The following is a 23020-nucleotide window of genomic DNA, read 5'->3' as shown; positions in this document are numbered from 1 at the left end:
CACTTCACTCACACAATGATGTGCAACACTTTCCAGGGTTTTTTCTAAACTACAGTTGGACGTTTTTGACACGGCGCATACCCAGAGCATCATACGTTACAACAAACAATGGGTCAGGCCTCATAAAGCCATAAAAAGCCTATTAAAAAACACCATCATGAGGTCAGTTAAGGACTTCCTCCTTGCTTTCCACACTGACGTTTCTTCTCATAGGCAGTGAGACTGGCTGAGGAGGAACACTGATGCAAGCTGATGTGAGGCCCTGTTTGTAACTTGCTGGTGAAATGAGCTGCAGGATTGGGGAAGAGCATGAAGCAAGTAATCCTGTTAACCATTCTCTGCATGTGTGCAGAGGAGCTGATGGTTTGCTGTTCTGGTGTCTTCTTGGTGAATCATCACTACAGTGATTACAGCCTTGCTCAAAATTAAGACACTGCCAATCACTAATCTGCATTCTGCTCAAATGAGAGGCAGTCATTAGTTACCAGCATCGCAGGGGCCTGCTCGCCAGTTAGACGCAGTCTCCCAGATCTCTTCTGTTCCAGCCTGTAGCGCCTGTTTATTACCACTGGTCCAGTCTTATCGCCTCCCTTTCTTACGTCGCCTTAATCCCCTTTATAATTTTCACCAATTTTAATTAGTTCATGTCCAGAGCAACTATTAATCCCGAGCATGATTTAAAATATAGAATCCGGCAGGCCATAAACCTCTGTACACTACATGATTTTGAGACCATGACTGAAGTACTGTATATCATCGGTGAAACTCTTATCAGAAAACGACCCTCTCTTAAATCGTATACTCAACGTTATGGGTGCTTCAGACCCACCAGGCTCTGTGCAGTTTAGTTTGAATGACAACAGCAATTTGTAGCTTCTACGGTGACCTTGGAACACTGTAATTACTTCTCTAACCTTCCCTTTGTGCCCTCAAAACCTCCAATAGTTAATAAATCCGGGTTTAATTTCTAGGTTTTTGAAATATGTTTTGCAAAACATATTTTTCTAGTCTAGAGCACGATGTGACATTTTCTCAAAGGACAGTTAGAAAAATAACCACTTGAAATTGTTCAGACCTTCAGAGGTGAGATAAGAGAAGAAGACATCTGTGGTATTCAGCTCCAGTAGAAATGCATGTGTGCACATACTGTACACAATGTGAAAGTGAGCTCAGGGTGGTGTGAAGGCTCACAGACAAATGAGTCAGTGCTGCCACATGCTCAGTTGAACAGATGAGCTCTTTCCTTCGTCTCCGATGGACTAAAAGCATTTGATCTACGGTGAGCCCATTAGCACTCAGAGTTGGATTGTCACGCGCCTGGCGAAGGTATTCACTTTGCCATTTGTCATCTCCTGTATACGATTAAACCAGGCGACATCATTAAAGTGTGCTCCCTCTTCAGAGCAGCAGTGGAAAGCAGACGGGATAAAGAAACATTTTCTGATGTCATCTTTGTCCAAAATCCATGGTACAAATGTCATGTCCTCCTCTACCAGATGAAGCCTCAAACTTCTGCTTTTTAGGTATTAGCGTATTTAGGAAAGGGTTGCTCGGTGTACAGTAAAGCCTTATTTGGCATAGTTTTGAAAATATTATGAAACGCACAGTCAACCCTCTGTTCTGTGTGTTCAGTGTTCTGGCCATGTGGAGAGGCATTTAATGTTGTCTGGGCAGTTTGACACACAACCGCAATTACGAGGGATTATCTTAAAATGGAATTAACTAGAAAGTAAAATGTCAGTAATCCAAAATCCACAGGTTATAGTTAATGCCACACCTACTAGACAGAGTTGTGATCTGCACTCCATTATTTAGATGAAAGAATTCAAGTGCAGAAATTATATTTTCATCATGAGTAATGTTCAACATCAGTTGGCCTCAGGAAATTCTGAAACAAGCCTATAGAGAGAAAAGGATTAGATTACAGTGCCAAGTTAGTGTTTGGCTGCAATAAAATCCATTTTAGTGCTACACACTTAAAACTAAATCTATAAAACTCATTGTTGAAAGAAAATACATTGCATTCAATCGATTCAAAATTATGTTTTGTGAATCAGTTTGTTATAACATAGGGATCGGCATGGCATTATAGTGTCCCTCCCGGCTACACATTCACTAATGCACTCTTGAAAACACATTTTTAGATGGCTGGTTTGTAATATTACACATACCACATCTACTGCTGGGTCTGTGTAGTCCAATGTTTGCGAAAGAGCAGGGAGATTCAGCAGAGAGCCAGATGTTTTAACATTCATGGCCATTTTGTTAACGAGGATTAAACCCTTTAGTCCCTCTGAGTGACAACATTTAGAGAGGAAGCCAGATGACATGAGCAGTTTAATGCCTACCAAGGGGAGTATTACCACATCAAGAAATGACAAGAATAAAAATGATGGGTGAGAACAACCCTGAAGAAGAGAAACACTATGCAGGTAACCGGGCACCCCAGTGAATAGGGATAAACATCAGGAAGCGGTTCCAAATGTCCGATTCACTCGAATGATATGCCTCATAGTTTATGAATATCTTTTATCAATACAGGCACGTTTTTCTGATAGTTGTGCATTGAAAAAAAATGATGTCAAACTTCTGCTCAAACACTGCTGGAAACTTGCAACAATGAGTCATAGTGGAGACACAGAATTGGTCCAATGTGTGGCTCATTTCACAAAGAAAGATGACAACAGTGCAGCTTGTAAAGGTCTGTAAAATGATCATTTTACTTTGAGAGTGAGCATGGAGTGCAAGGATTTTTTATGGAGCGCAGAACTGATTTTTTAAAAAGTTGGGGTGTCCCCTATATCTCCTGCTCCAATTCGCTCTGGTGCTACTCAAACCATGAGATGGAAGCACGCCCGAACTGGTCTCTGTATTATTGCAGCACGGCAGTACATGCAGATCAACGGAGCTCCCTCGCATTAGGTGCTGTTCATCTGATAAATACAACACAGTTTTTTCTCTTTTTTTTCGAGGGAGTGGTGAGTGATTTGAGTTGAGCAGGGTGAAATCTAGTTCAGCATGGAGCGATATTGAGTAGAGCAGCTCAGAAATGCTTTGAGCTTCTCCCCACGCCACTCCGCTTGCATGCTCTGATTGACTGAATTGCTCAGGAATCAATCAGGGAATTGATAAAGAATCGGACAAATCAGCAGAATAGATAATGTCATGGGTATCAATAAAATCTATCTCTACCAGTGACATTTCTTTACTGGTTCGGTGGCCTGGCAAATTAAAACCAGAGTCATGCATGTCTCAGCAGGCGCTGAAGGGACACCTCTCAAAGCCATTCACCTCAGACGACATGAAGCTCTGCGGATTACTCGCAGCGAGCTGACTAATGCACCAGAACAGTCAGGTATTTAGAGATTTTAAGGACAGAATGCTTCTGGCAGTGATGACGAAAGACAGAGCGTGATTCCATTCCAAAGTCAAGAGAAATTAATAGGATTAGAAATGTGTTTTGCCTGACCATGTTAGCGGATATATATCACCGTTAATTGATGAATAACTGAGCACTTTAGACTTTGGCACAACCAACTCCAATGATGTGGTTGACTTACTTAAAAGAACACAACTTTGTTTTCAAACAAACAAATTGTACAAAATCCCAGAGAACACAGCAGACCGAGAATCAGAAACCAATGCACCAGACACAGGGCGCCCTGTGTCATTCAGAAATCTGAACTGACAGAGGAATTGAAGAGAGGGGCTCTCAACATTCCCAAACAGTGATCCGCCTGCAAGCCGGCGATGGAGAGTGGCAGATCTCTGATGTGAGGCGAATAAGTTTCCTCCAGGCAGTGTGACCAGATCTGCGTCAGTACCAAGAAATAAAGTGACAGGCAACAACTCCACCACACTGACACCACAAATACTTCCAGAGGAACGTGTCCTCACAAACCCCAGCAGTTTCATATGACAAAATGTTTTAGTTCACTTGAATAAATTGTAGGGAATATAAGAATGTCATTTAGTACTTTTACTTTTTATTTACTGTTGTGGGAATTTTGGATATTTGTAATTCATAATCATAGTTTTGTCAGGTCAGACACAGTTCAGTGTCTCTTCTGTCTCACCTTCTTAATGGATAATGCAAATAGCTAACTCATGATGATATATTGGCATATTTGTGCATCTGCACCCTGTGTTAGAGACCTTGTGATGATAGAGGTTCAGAATGTTCAGAATTGTAATAACTAAGGCATGTTTTTGTTTGGTCAAAAGACGTCACCCAACCAAGGCTATTCGTGTCCTGTCTCTTCCCCTGGGCATGATTTGGCTCGTGGTCATTCCTGCTAGACTCTAACTTTGTGAGGACGCAGGGATGAACATATTTTTGTCTGCAGAAGAAAATGCTTTGGCAAAATAAACCACGGAGAAAAAGCTGATCCTGTTTGTTGATCTTTATTGAAGAATCCACTTCCACAACATTACTTTTTGAAGTATTTTTCTGAATTGCATCTTTTCACTTTTCACTGAGTCAAATCAACACCTAAAGAGAAAGAGAACATACTCTCACAGCTTTCGTATTTGGAAATTTTGATGCACTGCACTGTGTTAAGATAGTCGTTGTGTCAAGTGGTAGTCCAAAAAGTTCACTATTTAGATTGTACAGTTACTAAGAAGGATAGAAATGAAGGGGGAAAAAACCTGAAATGGGTTTTGCAATAATATCTTGGAGAAAAAATATATGTTTAAGCTGGCCCTGTCAAATAGCAGGAAATCCTGTGAACTTGCTGTGGTTAAGATTTATTTGGAATCATTTTCCAAACCCTGGGATTAGAATTTGAGGACCCCCTGACACGAAAATCTACTGCATCGCAAGTTGAGCTCACAAACACCGACGTGAATGCACGTGTATCGCTGTAACCTGTCAAAGTATGCACTGTGGGATGTGCTCGTGTACTGCTGGTCACAGCTAAAAACAGAGACTTGGTAACTCTGCAAACATTTTTAATATATTTTATTATGCAGATATATTCTTGCACAAGTAACTTCTACTTAACAAAAATCCCATCACAGTGCATGCTCCATTCAGTGGAAGAGAACAACTAAAGCGGGCAGTGCAGGTATTGACTACATACGAAACATCATGATTAAACAATGGCCAAATACTCACTTGACTACATGCTATTCAAGGGGGCTTTTTCTGAGATCCAGTAATCATGTAGAAAGATTGCAACAACACTGTAGACGACACATAGTTTTGCTGATGAGCTTCGAGCAGGCGTCAGTGCCGTGGAGGACTGAGCTGCCTGCATTGTGATTAATGAAGCAGCTCCGAACTCCTCTCTGGGCATCTATTGATTCAGTTCTGTGGCTGGCCTCAAGCTGAATTAATCTGCCTGCAAATATGCAAGACTTATGCCTGCTGCCCGGCTCGGACCTGCAATATTAGGCGGATATGAATCTACTGGCTGACACTCACACCCAAGAGTGGAGTCTATCAATGTACTTCACTGTGATGAAGTGTGAGGGGAGTGACAGATGTGCGGTCGAAGTTCTTTGCGCACAGGATTTTTGGCATTTATGAAGTAAAAACGTGATCATAAAACTATACGTGTTGGCTTTATTAAACTGAACATGTAAAATATGATGGTGACTATGAGCAGAAGTAGAAATGTCTGCATAATCCATAATGGGTATAAACCAGGGTTTGTCTAGCTGAGTTTTCAGGCTATGGGAAGTTGTAAAGTTGAAGTGTGCATGTCGTGCTTTGACACATCACTTTGTCTGCACAGCTTAGCTTCACAAGGACAGGGGAAACCAACAACGTGAGTCACTGGTGTTGATTGGAGCCCCCCTCTACCCCACCATGTCTCTCTCTCCGTCTCTGCATACTCTGTGTTTTCACATGTGCTGCAACGGGATGAACTATGGCCTCTCTGACTGAGCCACAGAGGAGAGAAGAACAGATTACTGTCACAAAACTGAACTGAAGTGACAAAAAGGGGATTTTGTCCTGAGCTGCACAGTTTTAAAGGTATACTTACCCCCTCAGAATGACCATTTGTACAAAAAGGACTATCCTCATGTTACCTTGAATTATTTAAGAAACATTTGTTATTCTTGCATGCCACGATGAACAAAGAACTATGATTTCTTTCAGTTTTTGGATTCTTCGTTCACTGTGGATGTATGCAAGAAAAACATTTCCTCAGGAAAACACAGGGTAAGTAATTATTTTTAGATTATCTTCATGGCTTTTATGGCCTTTATTATAGATCAACTGGAGAATGACAGGAACAGGGGGAAAGACAGGGGATAACATGCAGCAAAGGGCCATGGGTTGGATTTGAACCCAGACCACTGCTAAGGACTTAGCCTACATGCAGCGCACGCTCTACCGGGTGAAACTGAAAGCACCATAGTAAGCTCATATAATAATGATTACATTACATTCATATGTAATTTTAGCAGCCTGGTTCATTAGCGGAAATAGCTAAGATGCTCTGGGAAAAAAGAAAAATGATGAGGGTAGATGAGAGGAAATGGGGGAATCTGGGGGAAACTTCAGTTCTGAATAAGCAGAGCAGTTAGAAGCTTCTGTCGGCCAACAGCTTGCGGTAAAAAAGCTGTGGAGATGGCAGGTGGTTCCGACTTTAATGGACTGTTTCCCTAAAATAATTTGTGGGACAGGTGGCTGCCAACGTTGGCAGGGTCAGTACTGATCTCCCCCCTGTGCAATTCCCCGCTCTTGTGCCATTCAAGTCTCTGATGGAGTGCGGCTGGCATCAAGTGACCCTCTCAGTGATGCGGATAATGAACCGCAGTTTTGTTTTTTTTGGAAGGCAGCAGAGCCACCCCAGCGTTTGGCTTGCTGCTTTGTATCTATACACCTAGACCACGCTCTGTTGAGCATTCTTGGTTAAAGTGAAAGATGTTTTTTTTTATCTCATCTGAGAGTTTGGGAGATGGTTCTGCCCTAGGGCTTAAATGAGTCAGCCATTCACACATGCCATTGATTTTCAGCGGGAGATGAGAGGGAAAGTTGCTGTGGAGGTTCATCTTGAAATCAATTCTTTTGAGCATATTTTGCCCGCTGTATTGTCAGCATGACATGCGTATCATATACCCTTTTCCTTTAACTGCCATTGTGTTTGTTTGGTTTTAGCTTTATAAGTTAGTTTTGTTCCATGTTAGGCACTAAGAACAATTAAGCATGAATAACATACTTTATAAAGAGAGGAGCGCTTGTGTTCCAGATTTAGAGATTCACTCTGCAGTCCCAGGGTAGGTAAAGTATTTTTCAAAATGATCATGATAGATTACACAAAATAACTGTTGTCATCTCTAAAATTGATGTTGAAGTCTGATGGACGGATTCATGTAGAGGTACAGTAGATGCATTAGAGATGGATCTTTCTACATAAATAATTGGGTGACCATCTCCGATCAGGTGTGTCTCAGGACTTAGTCATTATAAAAAAAAATAAAAAAATACAGCCATACAACCGCACTTCAGATTCACGCAGAAATTCCGCAACAGTGCCACAATGAAGAAACGCTGGCTTTTTGGTATTTTGCACGGACCCAGCGAGGCGGCATAAAACCAGATGTGATTTTACACAGAATGCCAGCATTCCTTAAGCAAAAGAGACGGCTGCATCTAGTGCATGTTATCTGTTCTCTACCATAAATCGACCGCGTGAAGCTGACCCGACCCACAAACTGCCAACTTTATATGTTATAGTAGCACAATTGTCAGTAGAGAGAAGGACAGAGATATACTGCAGCACCACAGCACCCATGTGTGTGTGTTTGAGAGAGGAATGGTGAGAAAAGTAGAGGGGAACAGACAGTGGACTATAGTACGCAATGTTTCTGTAAGATATTAATAACTTAGGCTACACTTTGTCACTTTGTGACCTACCTGTGGGTTGACTCGCGCATCTGTACTGTTACGCCCTGCTGGCTTTCCCAATCACACAGACATCGGCTCGACACTGTTGTGTCTCTGTGACTACCTCTGCTTTGCCCCCCCCCCCCCCCCCTTTTCTTCTCTGTGCCTTTCACACAGACATCAGGTAGTAATAAAGGCACAACGGCCCCACAATGAACAGGCTGTGTGAAAGAGGCTTTAGAAGGCAGGAAACGGCTGTAGCGCTGTCGTCGCCTGCCTTTAATTGACTAAAAACAAACCCATCTTGCATCTGGGTGACTGTTGCCAACTTTGGTTGATGCTGGACAGTATTAATCAGAAACAGAAATACTTTAATAATCCCAGGGGGAAATTATTAACTGTGAGTAGTAATCAAACACGGTTTTAATGATAATTTAAACGTAATACCGTTGGCAATTTTAACACTGTTTATCATTAAAATGGTTACCCTTCATCCCTAAAGTGCATCACCATTATCATTAAAAGGAAGATATACATCAAACTAAGGCTATTCTGTAAAGATATACATATAGCTGAAAAAACATGTTTCGGTCTTGCATTTTTTTAAAGCTATATGATCAACCAACAGGTTATATATTCCTACTGAGTGTAGTGCAGTATTTTCAGTATAGTAGGCTATGATGACGTAAATATTCATTATAGTTCATTGTTTATTAATAACTGGCCTCTAAGCTACTAGTAATTCGGGAGAAAATAACTCACAATGGCCTATGAATGAAATATGGGTAGGTCTCTGCATACAGGCTACTGTGTAAGGGTGTCACCATGACTGTATGTACCATTAATAGTAATAACAACGGGCCACGTCATCACTTGTTGTAGCAGTGCTGCCAAAATAAGCCAATTAGGTTTATTGATTTGTTGTGAGCATTAAACAGAGCGGGAACCTGAAACAAGGGTATCCAATTGAATTGCTATAGCTTCTGTAAATAAACAGACAGGCTGCAGCGGGCAAGCAGCCACGTGTTATTATATTATACTCAGGGAAAAAAAACATGTTTATTCATTGGCCATAATTCTAGGTTATAGAAAGTCATGGATGCTGCTTATTGCGTAGATCTGGAAATAAACTACATCTACTGACGCAATGAAACTACGTCATTGTTAACCATTGATTCATTTATTGATTTTTGTAATTGTTTATTAGAAATATGAGCACTGAGACAAGGGCGCAGTAATGTGTGTGCCAGTGCGTAAAGTGTAGTGCACATCCCCCGGTGATGGAGTGGTTACAATGATTAGTCCCGCCAGGTTTCTCTGGCAACCCTGTCTCCGCTCCGTGTCCATGGCAATGGAGGCAGTTTACTTCCTTTCATCTGAGATGAGATCATTTTTTTGCGCCACAGTCATAGGTGATAAACTCAGGCTACGAGACCTTTAAGGCTCCACACTTCACGGTTGCACAGATGTGATGGGAATGTGCGAATCAGTATGCGGATATGGCGCGAGCGAGAAACACAAAGGGACATTTCAACAGGATGCCAGTGACGCTACTAGGGTTTCTTCTGTCATCATTCCAGCGTCATAATGTTTACTTTTAATTCAAACATTTCTTTATTCTTATTCGCTTATTCGTCTGTGACACTGTCGCATGCAATGTCGCTTTTTGTCTCTTCGCTTTGCCTCATGTTGTCTCTCTGTACACACGATCACCAAGTCCATGCGAGTAAAGCATGTGATCTCAAAGACACACATTGTGCAGCGTGTAGGCCTATAGCGACTGCTCAGATCTCAGCAACATCCACATGCACCGTGCTGGGAATGTCAGGCTCACCATCCAGTGGTTGCTATTGTTCTCAGTCTAACCTTAAAGGGGGGATTGGAGCACCATGTAGGGGGTGGGATCGCTGCATGGTCGCGTTAAAACCTGTGAATTGGACGTAAAGCAGTGCGTGCATGGCAAGGCTCGCCTCTTACCCTTGGAAGCATCCTTGTCTTCTTTAGGCTTCGCCACTTTGCCGCTCATAGATCCCAGTTTGGATGTGTAATTCCCGATTTAGACAAGAACCGAAATCCTTCCAATTGCTGACTGTCCTCAATGAAACCCTTAGCCGAGGTTCCAGGTGCTGAGATAAGGCTTCTGTGAAGAGAGGCATATTCATCATCAGACAGCCTTCCATAACAGCAGCGTTTAGTGTTAAAGCGGGGCCATAAATAAGACAATGGACCATGGTCGCTACTGCAATTGTGTATCAGTGGAAACATCCAACTATTGATGATGTCTAAACACACTCACACAACAAAGAGATTTCAATAAACACCAAGCTTCTCGGTGAGTGTATCACAGCCTTCCCAGGGTCTTAAGCGCACGCTTTAACCTACCTTATCTCCTCCACGTTTTCTGCTACATCAATGCACATTGATGAAAGGAAATGCCCCCACCATGAATCCCGTTAGTTGGATACAAAAATCACGACCTGCTCTTCTGTGACAAAGGAGAGGAGCAAAAGGCTGAGAAATGACGCGCAGGTTGTTGTCTCTCCAGAGGTCTAAAATCAACGTTGGAAATAAAGAAATAGAGGTCAAAACACTGAATCGTCCATGTGCAAAGCTCCAGGGGGGAGTATGTCATCCAGTGTATCTTGAGCGACCAGGTTTTTCTTGTCTGAGGCTTTTTCCTACTGACGAGCTCTGCTCCTCTAAACGCTCGGCAGGCAGAATCAACAGGATACACAACGTGAGAGCGCTCCCCCCGTTACAGCGCCAATTCACACCGTGGACATTTGTTATTTTGACTTCAGTGGCACCGCTGAGATGAAAACGAGCCCCATCCGTGGACGCAGTCAGTGTGTGAGCTGTGTTGTCGACGTGGTGAAGAATTAAAGCAGGAGGTTGTGCTGCATGGTGCACACCATCTTGCTGTTGCTGCTCTCAATCAGCTGCCTTTGCGGAGCTATGCGTCATCCCATTCACATGCAGCTTGCGCATTTACCTCTTACATGATCTGAGGTCTTGGACTTTATAAAATGAGTGAGTCGTGTCATATAGAAAAAGGAGCATGGAAGTATAGAAAGAAATCGGAAGCTAATTAATGTAGAGGTTCGTAACGGGAAAACTTGCAGAAATTGCATTAGGATTGAAATACTTCAGTGAAATACTATCCAATAATGTTACTGTCCACAGGCCCAGTCTGTAAAACATGTGTTCTCCACTAAGTTTATAAGACATTTGTTGCATGTGATATCCACTAATAGCCTATAGTTGTGCAGAACAAGATCACTTAAATCACTGCATCTAAGTGAAAAGTTTTCCACTGACCATGGTGGGACAATTGATAGGGTTTACATGGCAATACCCACCTTAACAAAAGTGTGTTCACCTTTAAACATAACACATAGGCTACTCCATTTTACTCTTAAACTACATTTAAAAACGATAGAAATAACCATATGACAGGTGCATTATTATTATTGTTTTCAAAATAAATAAACAAACATTTTGTGACACCACAGAAGGTCCTCTTGTGCCTGTTTCTAAAACTTGACACCTCTTTAAGCCCAAGAATGAAAGACATGTTTATCACATTTTTTTTTTCATCTTGTTAAAAACAATCCTGACTTTATATTCCATAACAAGAGGGGTTCAGATCCTCCTGCACCAATCTGTTAGCTTGCAATTGGCCACTCTTTAAAGGGTTGGTTCACCAAATTCACAAAAAAATCATATTTTCATAATCAACCTTTGGTGCATTTCACCAGGCAAAAGAATTTACGTTTTATTTGCCCAAGTTTTGCAATATTTGGCCCAAAAGATTAATATCATCAGCCCAGTAACAGAGGTCAATTGAATTTCATTTGTGAGCTTTAAAAAAGTCAACAAAACATTGTGCTGTTTGCCATGGATTGTCTACAGATCTCACTGTGAACAGTTCTTATAGAAATGTCTGCACCGAACAAAAAGTTGTCTTTCGAAAACCTTTACTAATCCCGAAGACATTCTGTACACGTTGGTATAATCCGTTTCATTTCAAAGCTCCTTACCTTTAAAACCTGTAAAGATGAAGCCTAAAAGGTACACCTCATCCTTCACTTGGACTCACATTAAACGGTCCACTTCCAAATGGTAAATGAGCTTCGCTTACGGTCCAAAATCCAAATTGTTTTCAGGCCCTCCTTATCCACTCTTAGAGATCACTACAATAATTATAACTCTGATAATTAATTGTATCAGCTGTCATTCAGAAGTCCTGGTTTTGGCCGACTTTATGTCACATCTGCCCTGCAGGTCAGTAAGCACTCAGTGGCAGCAGAGGGGAAAAGACCTGCAGGTTGAGGGTCACAAGATCTATGTAGTGGCTATTTTTAGAAGAAACCGGACTCCTTTCAAACTTTTTTTCACATGCTCGAATCTTCCTGAGACACGTAAGGCACAGTGAAGCCTTTTTCAAATGGCTCTGTCTGGTCAAATCATTCCGGTTTAAAAACACTCACTCATATTATTTCTTTCGTTATAGTCACTGAGACAAACTGAACTGAAATGAAGCTAATTGTAATGCCCCATGACTTTAATCTTTTTTGGCCACATTATTAACTTACTATGCTACTTACTTTGTACCTGGAAAAGTAAATTGAACAACTTTAAAGCTGTTCACAACATGGTTAATGGTATTTCACAGTATATGTACATATACAAATTATTTCATATAACCTGTTAAATATCTTTGTGTCTTTATAGTTTTAGGAGATGACTTCAATCTTTGTTTGTACACTCAGTAAGTAGCTCACCAGTCATTTGCATGTGTATCTATGTAAAGTTTAGAACTATTCAGTGTTCAGTCCTCTCTGTTGAGAGTGCTCAGCTCATTTTTTGAAGAAAATGTATTGATTTATTCATTTTTCTTAAATCACAAGATCACCGGCAGTGAGCAGGTGCATGCTTCTTATTTATGATATCGGCTATCTTAGCACCAGACCAGAATTGAGAAGACTATAGACTACAGCAATATTAGTGGTTAAAAAAGCTTTTGAAATGCGTTCACCGTACTGTCCCAAGCTAATCAGTGATAGCCACGTCCAGCTGTTAGCGAATCTCCCGGATTTCTCCATTAATAGTTTATACCCGATGGCTTATTTGATGTATGTAAGTGCCGAAAAAGACCATGGGATGATTTAGCAATGAGCCCTTATCTCAGGGAAAATGTGTATTAAATTATAGGAAAATATCTTCTTTTCATGATTACATATATATATATATATATGATAACTTATTGTTGAGTGGTCTCAACCAGGGCATCGTTACATCAAAGCAAGTGAAACCCTAACCAAACTATTTTTTTATAATCTTAAATAACTTATCCTATTATATATAAACCAAACTTTAACCACAAATAATGTTTGCCACAATTTTTCATGGGAAACGATACAGAATAGAATAGATTTTTGCAGGTTGCGTACTATAATGTATAGTCATTAAAACATGTACCACAAGTCTTTCACTAGTGTAAATAGTATTGATCTGGCAAAATATTGATGGAGCAAAGCCGCTGGAGTTCATAAACAAGCAGTACTAGGGAAGGTTATGTGGTCAGGATATATTTTAAATTGCACATATACGCTTGAAAATGTAAATAATAGTAATAATAGTAACATTTTAAGTGTTTTGCTGACACTATGACTGTGAGATAATAATGTGAATAATATTATTATCATAAGGCTCCAAACGGTGCTTGTGACTTCTTACTTTGCCTAATGAGGTATATGGAAGTGTAGAAAGGATGTAGAGCTCTGATTTACCAGCAGCAGCATGTGCCTGTATGATGAGAATGAGGTATAAAGAGTGAGGGTTAGGGGCAGTCTAAATGTCAGTGGGTTGTGTTCCCACTGTGTCCATGGCCTGTGGCTCCCTTTGACCTTTCCAGCAGGGCATCATTGTACAGTGCTACATTAACCCCCAGCATGTTTAAAGCAAAGCCCTGAAGCTCAGTTGGTATACAGCACAAACAAACTCCTGACTCACACTCTGTCACCTCTGATGTCACATCACAGGCTGTGTCCACCAATGCCACTGAATAACCCTGAATCACTTCTCTCTGTTTGTCTGCTGATTGCAGGATTTCTGCTAGAAAATGCACCTCATGAAACATTTATGAAAACGTTCTTATGAGAGGCATGTTAGGTAATGTTTTTATGGTACCTACACTCTACACTCTATTCCACAGAGAACATCACATTTCTTTTGCACAAACCTTTGATTTATATTGGCTTACATGGAAATGCATTCTAAACTATACGCTTCAGTTACTATTGTAGCATGTATGCACAACCATACATCTGCAAATGTCCAACCAAATCACTGTTAATGGTGTGTGTGTGTGTGTGTGTGTGTGTGTGTGTGTGTGTGTGTGTGTGTGTGTGTGTGTGTGTGTGTGTGTGTGTGTGTGTGTGTGTGTGTGTGTGTGTGTGTGTGTGTGTGTGTGTGTGTGTGTGTGTGTGTGTGTGTGTGTGTGTGTATTAACTATTTGTAAAAACGTGAAACGTGTAAAACGTGATTGAACGCTATTCCCTAACTAGTCTTTGATTGGTGATAGGTTGATCTTTTGACAACTTGTTTCTCCAGTGGCCACGGCAAATCATTGATGGAATAGTGCTAGAATGATTAAAGGGTGGAATGAATGAATTGTCACAGAACTGAATCGAAATCTCTGAGAAAAAATGTAAATTTAAAGCGTTTTGCAAAAAGCTCTTGTTTTGAATTGCATTAGATTTTATAGATGTTCATATAATGTTTGGACACCCCATCATATATCTCCATATAATAATATATAGACCTCACAGTTTTAAGTACTACACATTTATTTAATCAGCTATTCTATTTTTAAGTAAGTTATGTGCATATAAAGAGTATTCATAATGCCAGTCAGATCAATTTCCAATCACATTGATAAAAGCCACAGCCCCATCTGCACACTGAGCTGACTTATAAATCAGTTGCACAGGTTGACGGATTAACACCAGGCCAATAGCGAAGGAGCTGCTTGATTTGTAACTTGACTGGACTGAAAATCACACGAGGTGATATTTGTGGAGGAGCCAGTATGAATGCTTGGAGGGATCAGTCCTGAAAATCATTCTTTGGGAGAGGCAGTGAGGTGTCGGAGGGTGATTAATGCTCCAATATTGTGAAGCGGGGTTACTCGTCTGCCACTGTTTGTACGTGATAGCCTGATTCAAGCTCTGAGTGCGGCTGATAACGTAATCAGGCTGGGGCTGTTACAGGGCAGCTGATGCCAGTGGATGTAAGCTGGAGGTTGAGGAGTGTTTGCAGAATTTGTATCTATATTTTGTGTATTTATCACTGAGTTGTGGATTTTGAAATTGTGGATTCACTCAGTTAATAGAGAACATGGAAACTATAGTATTGTTATGACTATGCAGAATCATGCAGGAGAGGTCAGTGTCATGTGTTTAGCATCAAGCAAAGCAAATAAAATATCTACATTTTGTCATCATAAATTAATATAGTGAATATTAGCAGTAAATGGAGCATAAAGAAGCCTGAGTACTGAAGATAAGAAATGAAGGCCAAACAAGTGATTGTGCATTTGTGTCTGCTGTTTATGTGTGTGTCCATAGGCTCACACATAAAAGTGATGGATTCCATCAACACTACTTCCAAGATGGTTGAACCTGCTCATTTATTTCAGAGCCTTCACAGACCTCAGGTGCACTGACCTCAGTTCCAAAGGTCAGAATGGGGTCAGCAAGTTATTTAAAAACTAAAGAGGTCAGGGTCGAAAGGTGTGACAGGACGTCGTATTTCTGTCATGTCTCCCTATAACGCACCACATAATTGACTTGGCTGCTTCCCAGATTGCATTTTTATATCTCCCATGTCATGTCACAGATTGAGGGTATATTTCAGCTGTGGGACGGACGATCCACATGCATTTGCTGCAGCTGACACTGACATTTGCCTCTGATGATGAAGTCTTCATCAGTCCACTGGCAGGTGAGTTATTGGCACCTGAAACATGTTTTGCTATATAAAGGATGCAAATTTGGAATTGATTTATTATTATGAAAATTTAATCTGACCCATTTTACCTCATCGGCTCTGTCAGATTTTGCTTTTTGAAAACTCTTTTTTGACATTCAGCCTGAAAAACGGTGAGCTACGCGAGCACTTTCTGACCAGAAGGGATGGAAGCCCCACTTTTCATTAACGGTGGCTGAACATCCCCGAGCCGGCAGCGTCTGTCAGCTTGGCTGCATCACGGCTCACAGGACCAGGAGTGGACTTGAGCTTTCATTTCCTAGGAACTCATAATAGTCCTATGTTTCTGGGTCACTATTGGTGAGAGTAAGCATAATTACACTCATTCGGAAAGGCTTGAGATTTTTTTCCTTAATTCATCTTCATTTTTCCCACCCCTGCACACGTTACGTTAAAGAAAACAAATCCACCATTAAAAAAAATATTTTACAAATGAAGCTAATCCTATGAACTCATTAGACCACGTATTGGTGGATCACTGACCCATTTAGAGTAGCCTTACCTGGTTTAAAGGTCCCATATTAGGCTCATTTTCAGGTTCATACTTTTTTGGGGGGAGTTCTTTTAGAACATGTTTCCGAATAAAAAGGCTAGACTTGCCTTTGCTGAGGAGCATGTTGTGTGAACAGAGGAGAACTGGTCCAGAGTGAACCTCAGTGATGAGAGTTTGTTCAATTTATTTGGGTCTGATGGGAAACATTATGTATGGCGTTGGACTGGGGAAAGACTGAACCCAACGTGTGTAAAAAAGTCAGTTAAATTTGGAGGAGGAAGTGTCATGGTTTGGGGGATGTTATGGGACTCTTGTACAGCTACATGGCAAGGTGAATGCAAATGTTCATGGGAACCTCCTTCTGCAAAATGCAATACCTTCACTGCAAATGTCTCCCAATCAGCTGCAATTTCCATGCAAGAAAATGCCCCCTGTCACACTGCAAAGCAGGTTAAGTAATTCCTTGGGGCTAAGAATATTGAAAGGATGAAATGGCCAGCCCAATGTACAGATGTTAACCCTATAGAGAATCTCTGGAAAAACCTTGGCAACAAAGTAATGTCTTAGAAACCCACTACAGTTACTGAAGTGTGGAAGAGACTGAAGAAGAATGGACCAAGATCAAACCAGAGCAGTGTGAGAAACTAGTGATGTCCTGTGGGTGCAAGTCATTCAGAGCAAGGGCCTCTACACTTCCTATTCATTTTTGAATCCTATAACTCTAAGAAAATATAGTTTGAATCTTCTCTTCTGACACAATGGTTAGTGTTATAATTAGTGTTATAACTATAATTAATTTGTCTCACTGCTTTTTTCACATAATAAAGGTTTTTGTTGAAGTAATTTGGTTATTTAAAAAGACAGGCTAGTACAGCAGTGGTATAGCCACAGTGGATATTCTATCAAATTCTGGACAATCAGTAAGTTAAAGTTAAAGTTAAAACAAAGTAAGTTAAAGTATTTCAGAATTAATCAAGTATTTATGAATTGTTCTCTAATTTTGATCTCCAGTGTAGTTGTGATATCACAAGTGTACAGAAGTCCTGACGGCTCGTTCAAAGGCACAGATTCTGAATACAGGCTGTGCGCGTCTCTCTTTGGAGTGTTATGATACTTTCACAGTATTTATATAGCACTTTGACCTACTTTATAAAAGACAATCTCACTTTGAACAATATGGGACCTTTAATACGTTTAAAATAGAATCAGACTAGAGCAGGAATACAGTGAGAGTGTTTAATGCCATTTGAGTACAATGGTTGTTTTATTCAATCAAGTTTTTTTTCCCTATACCTTTGTAAAGGATTTGTTAAAGTGTTCTACATCATACAGGGAGTGACCATTATCAATAAATCAACAAAATCTGCAACTGTATGCCGAAATACAATATTAATACAAATATTAGAAATTACAGTACAACTACAAATGCATCATGGGTTGTAATATACTTTTTTTTTTTTACTTTTCCTGGCAAGATTTCATCTGAAAGGCCTCCAACAGTCTATTTAAGTCTATTGGACTGTAACCCTGTGAGCATGTAAATCCAAATGCTACCTCTTTGTCCAATAGTTAAGTTGTCAGAGTGTATGGCTTGGTGAAGCAAGCGAGGGTAGGGGTGCAAAACATCAGGCTTTCAAATGACAGAAATGACTGTACTAATTAACAGAGCGAGACTCTCTCAAATATCACATTAATGTCAATGACTTCATCTAGAGGAGGGGGGCGATGGAGGGGGTATAGTGCTTTGAGGCCCACAGTGTTTCTTTTTACAGCTAACATCATAGGAGCTCCCTGTGGATATTAAACTCACAAGACTGAAGTGTAGTGAAAAAACAGCCAGAAACACAAGTGTGGAATGTGGATTCAGTCTCTGAGTATCAAACAGCTATCATATTTCTCTTTTTTATCTACAAGCGCAGAAGAGCTCCCTGCCCATGTTATGTTAAGGATAATGTCAGCCATACTTTCAGAGATGTGCATCATCAAAAAGAAAGTTCAAGTGCCTTCAGAAAACGGCCGTTACATAGACTGTTTTCAGACGGATGAATCTGTTCTGGTTCCTGAGACCTGAGAAACCACCAAATCCCAAGTATCACTGTTAGTAGTATCACCTTAAAGGAATCATCCGACATTTTGAGAAATACACTCATTTGCTTTCCAAGTTAGATTTTTACCAGTACACTCATATGTCCGTCTGATTTTTTTTTAGTCTTCGTGCTTAATTAAGCGAATGAGGGAAAAGCTAGCTTGACTAGTTCTGTCCGTACCAACAATTAGTCTGTAAATGACCATAAATTGTATTTTCTTTTCACTTCTGCTCATGTACTGATTAGATAAACAGAATAAAATGTTAATTTGTCTGATTTTTAACATATTGAGAGAGAGTCTTTATGCAAAGCTAAACTAACCATCTTCTGCCTGTATCTTCGTATTTAACAGACAGACAAGAGCGGAATCAATCTTCTCATCCAGCTCTCGGCAAGAAAGATAATTTCCCAAATTGTGCGAAAATATTCTTTAAAACCACACTTTCTTATTAACTTTTGTTTGACCAGGAGGATCCATCAAGAACACAGTGGCCTCTCAAGAGAAATAACCGCATGCCTCCATCACAACATTAATTATGATGCCCTTAAACTCATCAATGAATATTAAAGTTTTGGATTTTAGATAGTTTTGTTGATTATTCCATGCCCAAGGTGCAAAGGGAAATACAGCTGGTCATTAAAGAGCAACCATTTGGAGGAGCATAGCAAAGACGGAGAAAGGTACAGAGGTACTCCACAGTTTACCTACACTAGTATCATGTTACTAATTCAACTTCTTCCCCGGAGTTGTTTGTGCTTCGTCGTCTCGGGTCTCTGCTGATCGTGGTGGTGCCTGCTGCTGTGGTCCTGCATGACGCTTCCTGCTACTATTATAATCTATCACCTTAGCTGTGCTTGTTTCTACTATTCTGCTGTATTAACTGCCATGACATATAATAAGTCTTACTCAGATTACTATGATAATATTATAGTTAGTGTTATATTTGTAGTTTCTTGCATCTCTGGGACTGTCTGTCTGTCTGTCTTTGTGTCTGTCTCTCTCTGTCCATCTGTGCGTCTTTTCTCTCTTTCTCTCTCCTTTTCTTCCTCCCCAACCGGTGCAGACAGATGTCCGTCCTCCACAGAGCTGGGTCTGTCTGACGTTCCTGCCTGTAATAGGGAAGGTTTTCGTTGCCACCGTACTCTACGGGGGAATTGTTGGGTCTATGTTTATCATAAATAAGTCATAGAGTGTGGTCTATACCTTGTCTGTAAAGTCTCCCGAGATAACTTTTGTTATGATTTGGCACTATAAATAAAATTGAATTGAATTGAATAGTATCGCTTTATGGATAACAAAAAAAAACAATGGCTATACTTCTTTAGGGGCTGCTGTTTTATATTTCTTCATCATTGAACCTGAATTATTTTTTTATTGAATATAATTACACCATCTCTCTAGACACAAAGGTATGCACTACACTTTGTTTGTTATATTGCTGCACTACTATACTTAAATGTAACTGTACTTTATTCTGTTGTAGCATACTATATATTATGTTATTCCATACTATACTACTACTCTACTGCACTACAGCACTACAAACACTGAGTTTAGTCACTCGATCATATACTAGTCTGGTGTGAACACTGTTAGATACACCTTCTAACTCTGCTTCTATTAATAACGCCACAGTTTCCTTCTGTGTCTCATCAGGATTTCACATGAAACATAGAACATACACTTGATGATATGCTGTTCGATGCACTCACAATCTGTTATGGATCCAAAGTCTCATTTTTCCTGTCTTCCTGTCTTCAGTTCCTGTAGTGTTCTCAACAGCAGCTCCTCTTCCTCGGACTGCCAGTGGGCTTAATACTCAATCGATAGATAAATAGATATATAGATAGATAGACACAGTGCTTGCATGTCACCAAGCATATGTACTGATAGCTTAGCTCTCTTCTCTTTGCATCTCTATAGAAAGAAGCCCACACGAGAACATTAACATTTACATTTTATGGCCCAAAGGAGCCCTGAGCTCATGTTGTCCCGTCATAAAACCTGGAAGGAATAGCTGATCTAATAAAACTCCTTCCCTGTTGCCCCAAGATTTTTTTCTCATCAGTAACATTGCATCATTCAAATGTCACTGTGGACAAACTCGCCAACACTTTGACTTGCTATAGATATATGTTTCACACACATTAGTCATTTTAAAGACAAAAAATAACCCAGTCAGTGATTATTCAGACCACAGAAAACTATACTTGTGTCTTTGTAGTGAGTGCCTCAGAGTTGTTGCCAAAACACATAATGTGTCAGTATTGAACATAGGTCAATTCAGGAGATTTTTCAGTCCAGACACAGTAAGCCCTGACTGACAAAATCTTCAGCTTGGTGGTCTTTTGTGAGTTTTTCATCTAATTATAATTCAAAATGCATGCCTGACTAATGCAAAAAACGGTTAGTTTTAACATTAAAGCCCTGTTCATCAACTTGAAAATGTCAAGAGGTTGAATTTTTTTTTTTGGCAATGCAGTTATCCTTTTGTGTTTTTATATTCAGATCATTGATTGTACCTTTAAACATCATGAGATTGACTAGAAAGAATTAAATTATAACTGTGTAAATGTCAGATTTTTGTCCAAATCTTGTTTGAGCTCTACAAACACTCTGATTCACTACTAAGGAAGAAGGCTTTTACCACAGAAGAACATAAGCCCCCCGCAAATGACTCTCTGTGTCTCTGGTGAAAGACTGAGGAGCCGCTGCACAGTAACAATCAATAGCACTGAGCAAGCATCAGAGTTTTTATTATCTGCGAGGCCCTGACTCGATCACGCACTGTAGTGACTAATCTAATTGGAGCTGACACAGACTCCCCAGCCAAAGAAAGAGAGAAGACAGAGATGTCAGGGAGATCTTCATTAATCAATAGTCAGTCACCGACAATTTTACTTCCTTCTATCCATCCGTGCATCCACACTGTCCCTCATACAGTCTTCTTAGCATGCTCAGCTCAAGAATCCTCACCTCAGTGCAAATAACAAAAGCAACTGTTTTTATTGTCTGCACCACAGCTGGAATACCTATGAAAGTCTTCACCCCAGAGAACTATAACTGCTTTTACTCTGATACTCATCCTTGAGACGCTCTTGTATTGAGCAGACAGTGTTAATTACTCAGGTGAATTAATTATTCAGCCTCTGGACGATTCAATGAAATATAAATGCCTCCAGTCAATAGTTGCTAACACTCGAGAAGACTTTGGACTCCCTCTGGGGGGATTTCATAACCAGTAATGGGTTACATCGTATACGCCAGACCACAAAATGACACCAGAGTTCAATCTTGAGCTGGCACGCTAAATCCGCACACGCTTCATATCACCCTTGACCACTGCGTCTTCGTCTTGGATATTGATTGACAAATGACCAAAAGATATATACTGTATATATACAGTGTATCCTCTAGATCAATACTTTTTTTCTATTTTCATCTTTTTTTTTTAATGTGTATCTTGTGAGTCACACCAACTTTCTGAGTACTTTATCCAGTTCAATAAGGGCTAAAAATGTCTCACAGAACATTATGAATGCAGACAGTTTGTGGCTTTATTATTATTTTGTATTGTAAATAAGGTCTTTCTGTATTCCCACATTTGCTTTTATTTTTTTCCTCATCACTGTTAATGTATTCTAATTCAGGCTGAGAGCTGTCTCTGTGCTGCAGTGATATGTAATGAGGCACATGATCCCATCACCCATGTCTCTGTCTTGTTGTGCAATGTTGGGTGACTGAGGTGTATGCGCGCCATCTTGTGGTGAAAAGTCCAAAGTGCATTTTATCTGGGCACAGATGAGGTTAAGAACAGCTGAGTTCAAAAGTTGATTTATGCCATTCCCTAAATAAAATCAGACTTTTTCAAGATCACTTCAATTGTTAACGATATCTGCACAGATCACACTCACTATGAAGAATTAACAAATGTATAAAACACTGTTTCAAACAAAACCTGAATGTTGCATGTATATTATAGATAGAGTGATTATTTAAAGAAAGAAAGTAGAAATATAAGAATTTATGAAGATGAATTCTGTGCTTACTCAATTTCATGACGATTGGAATGCTTTGAAAAGCTTTACATTGATACAAGCCCGAGTAAATAATACACGTGTTTAGTTTATGGCTACCTACTAACGACATAAAGAAATTCCTAGAGCAGAGGGTCTAACCGTTGCTGAACCTAATGGTTGAGAGCTGGAGCGTGAAAACAGCCTGGGTCCAGAGGTGGAAATCAGGGCAGAAGTCGTCCGGTTAACAGACACGTTTAGCAAACTTGTCGGGACTGTTCTGTGAGACCAGTAAATAATAAAATCCAGGAGTTAAATCATTCGTATCTAACAGGTCTGGTCAACAAGTTCATCTTCTATTCTGATTGCAGGTGGAGGTTGACACACTGGTGTTTCCCCGACAGAGTCAGACTGTTTTTCTTTGAACAAACATGCAACTAATTGTGAGTGTACATGAGCAAACAGAGCTCTGTACTTTGGAGTGACGGTCCGGTTTGTGTTCATGTCAGGATACCAGAGCTGTTTGAA

At 40.2% G+C, this 23020-nt stretch overlaps 1 protein-coding gene across 2 annotated transcripts in view; it reads right to left on the bottom strand.

Moving 5' to 3' along the window:
* fgf13a (fibroblast growth factor 13a) overlaps positions 1–12125 on the bottom strand; it is a 96088-nt gene extending 83963 nt beyond the window's left edge. The window contains exons 1-2 of one of the 2 annotated variants that reach the window (XM_083914682.1): positions 11884–12125; positions 9821–9983 (exon numbers count right to left, since the gene is read on the bottom strand). In XM_083914682.1, the coding sequence (XP_083770808.1) occupies positions 9821–9869 (49 nt within the window). In that variant the 5' untranslated portion in view covers positions 9870–9983; positions 11884–12125. The remainder of the gene's footprint in view (positions 1–9820; positions 9984–11883) is intronic. The other variant, XM_083914683.1, reaches the window with a different exon arrangement.
* Positions 12126–23020: the final 10895 nt, after the last annotated feature.

This window comes from Echiichthys vipera, assembly GCF_963691815.1.
Source record: "Echiichthys vipera genome assembly, chromosome: 6".
Classification (NCBI taxonomy): Eukaryota; Metazoa; Chordata; class Actinopteri; order Perciformes; family Trachinidae; genus Echiichthys; species Echiichthys vipera.
This window is presented reverse-complemented; position numbering and strand designations above follow the sequence as displayed.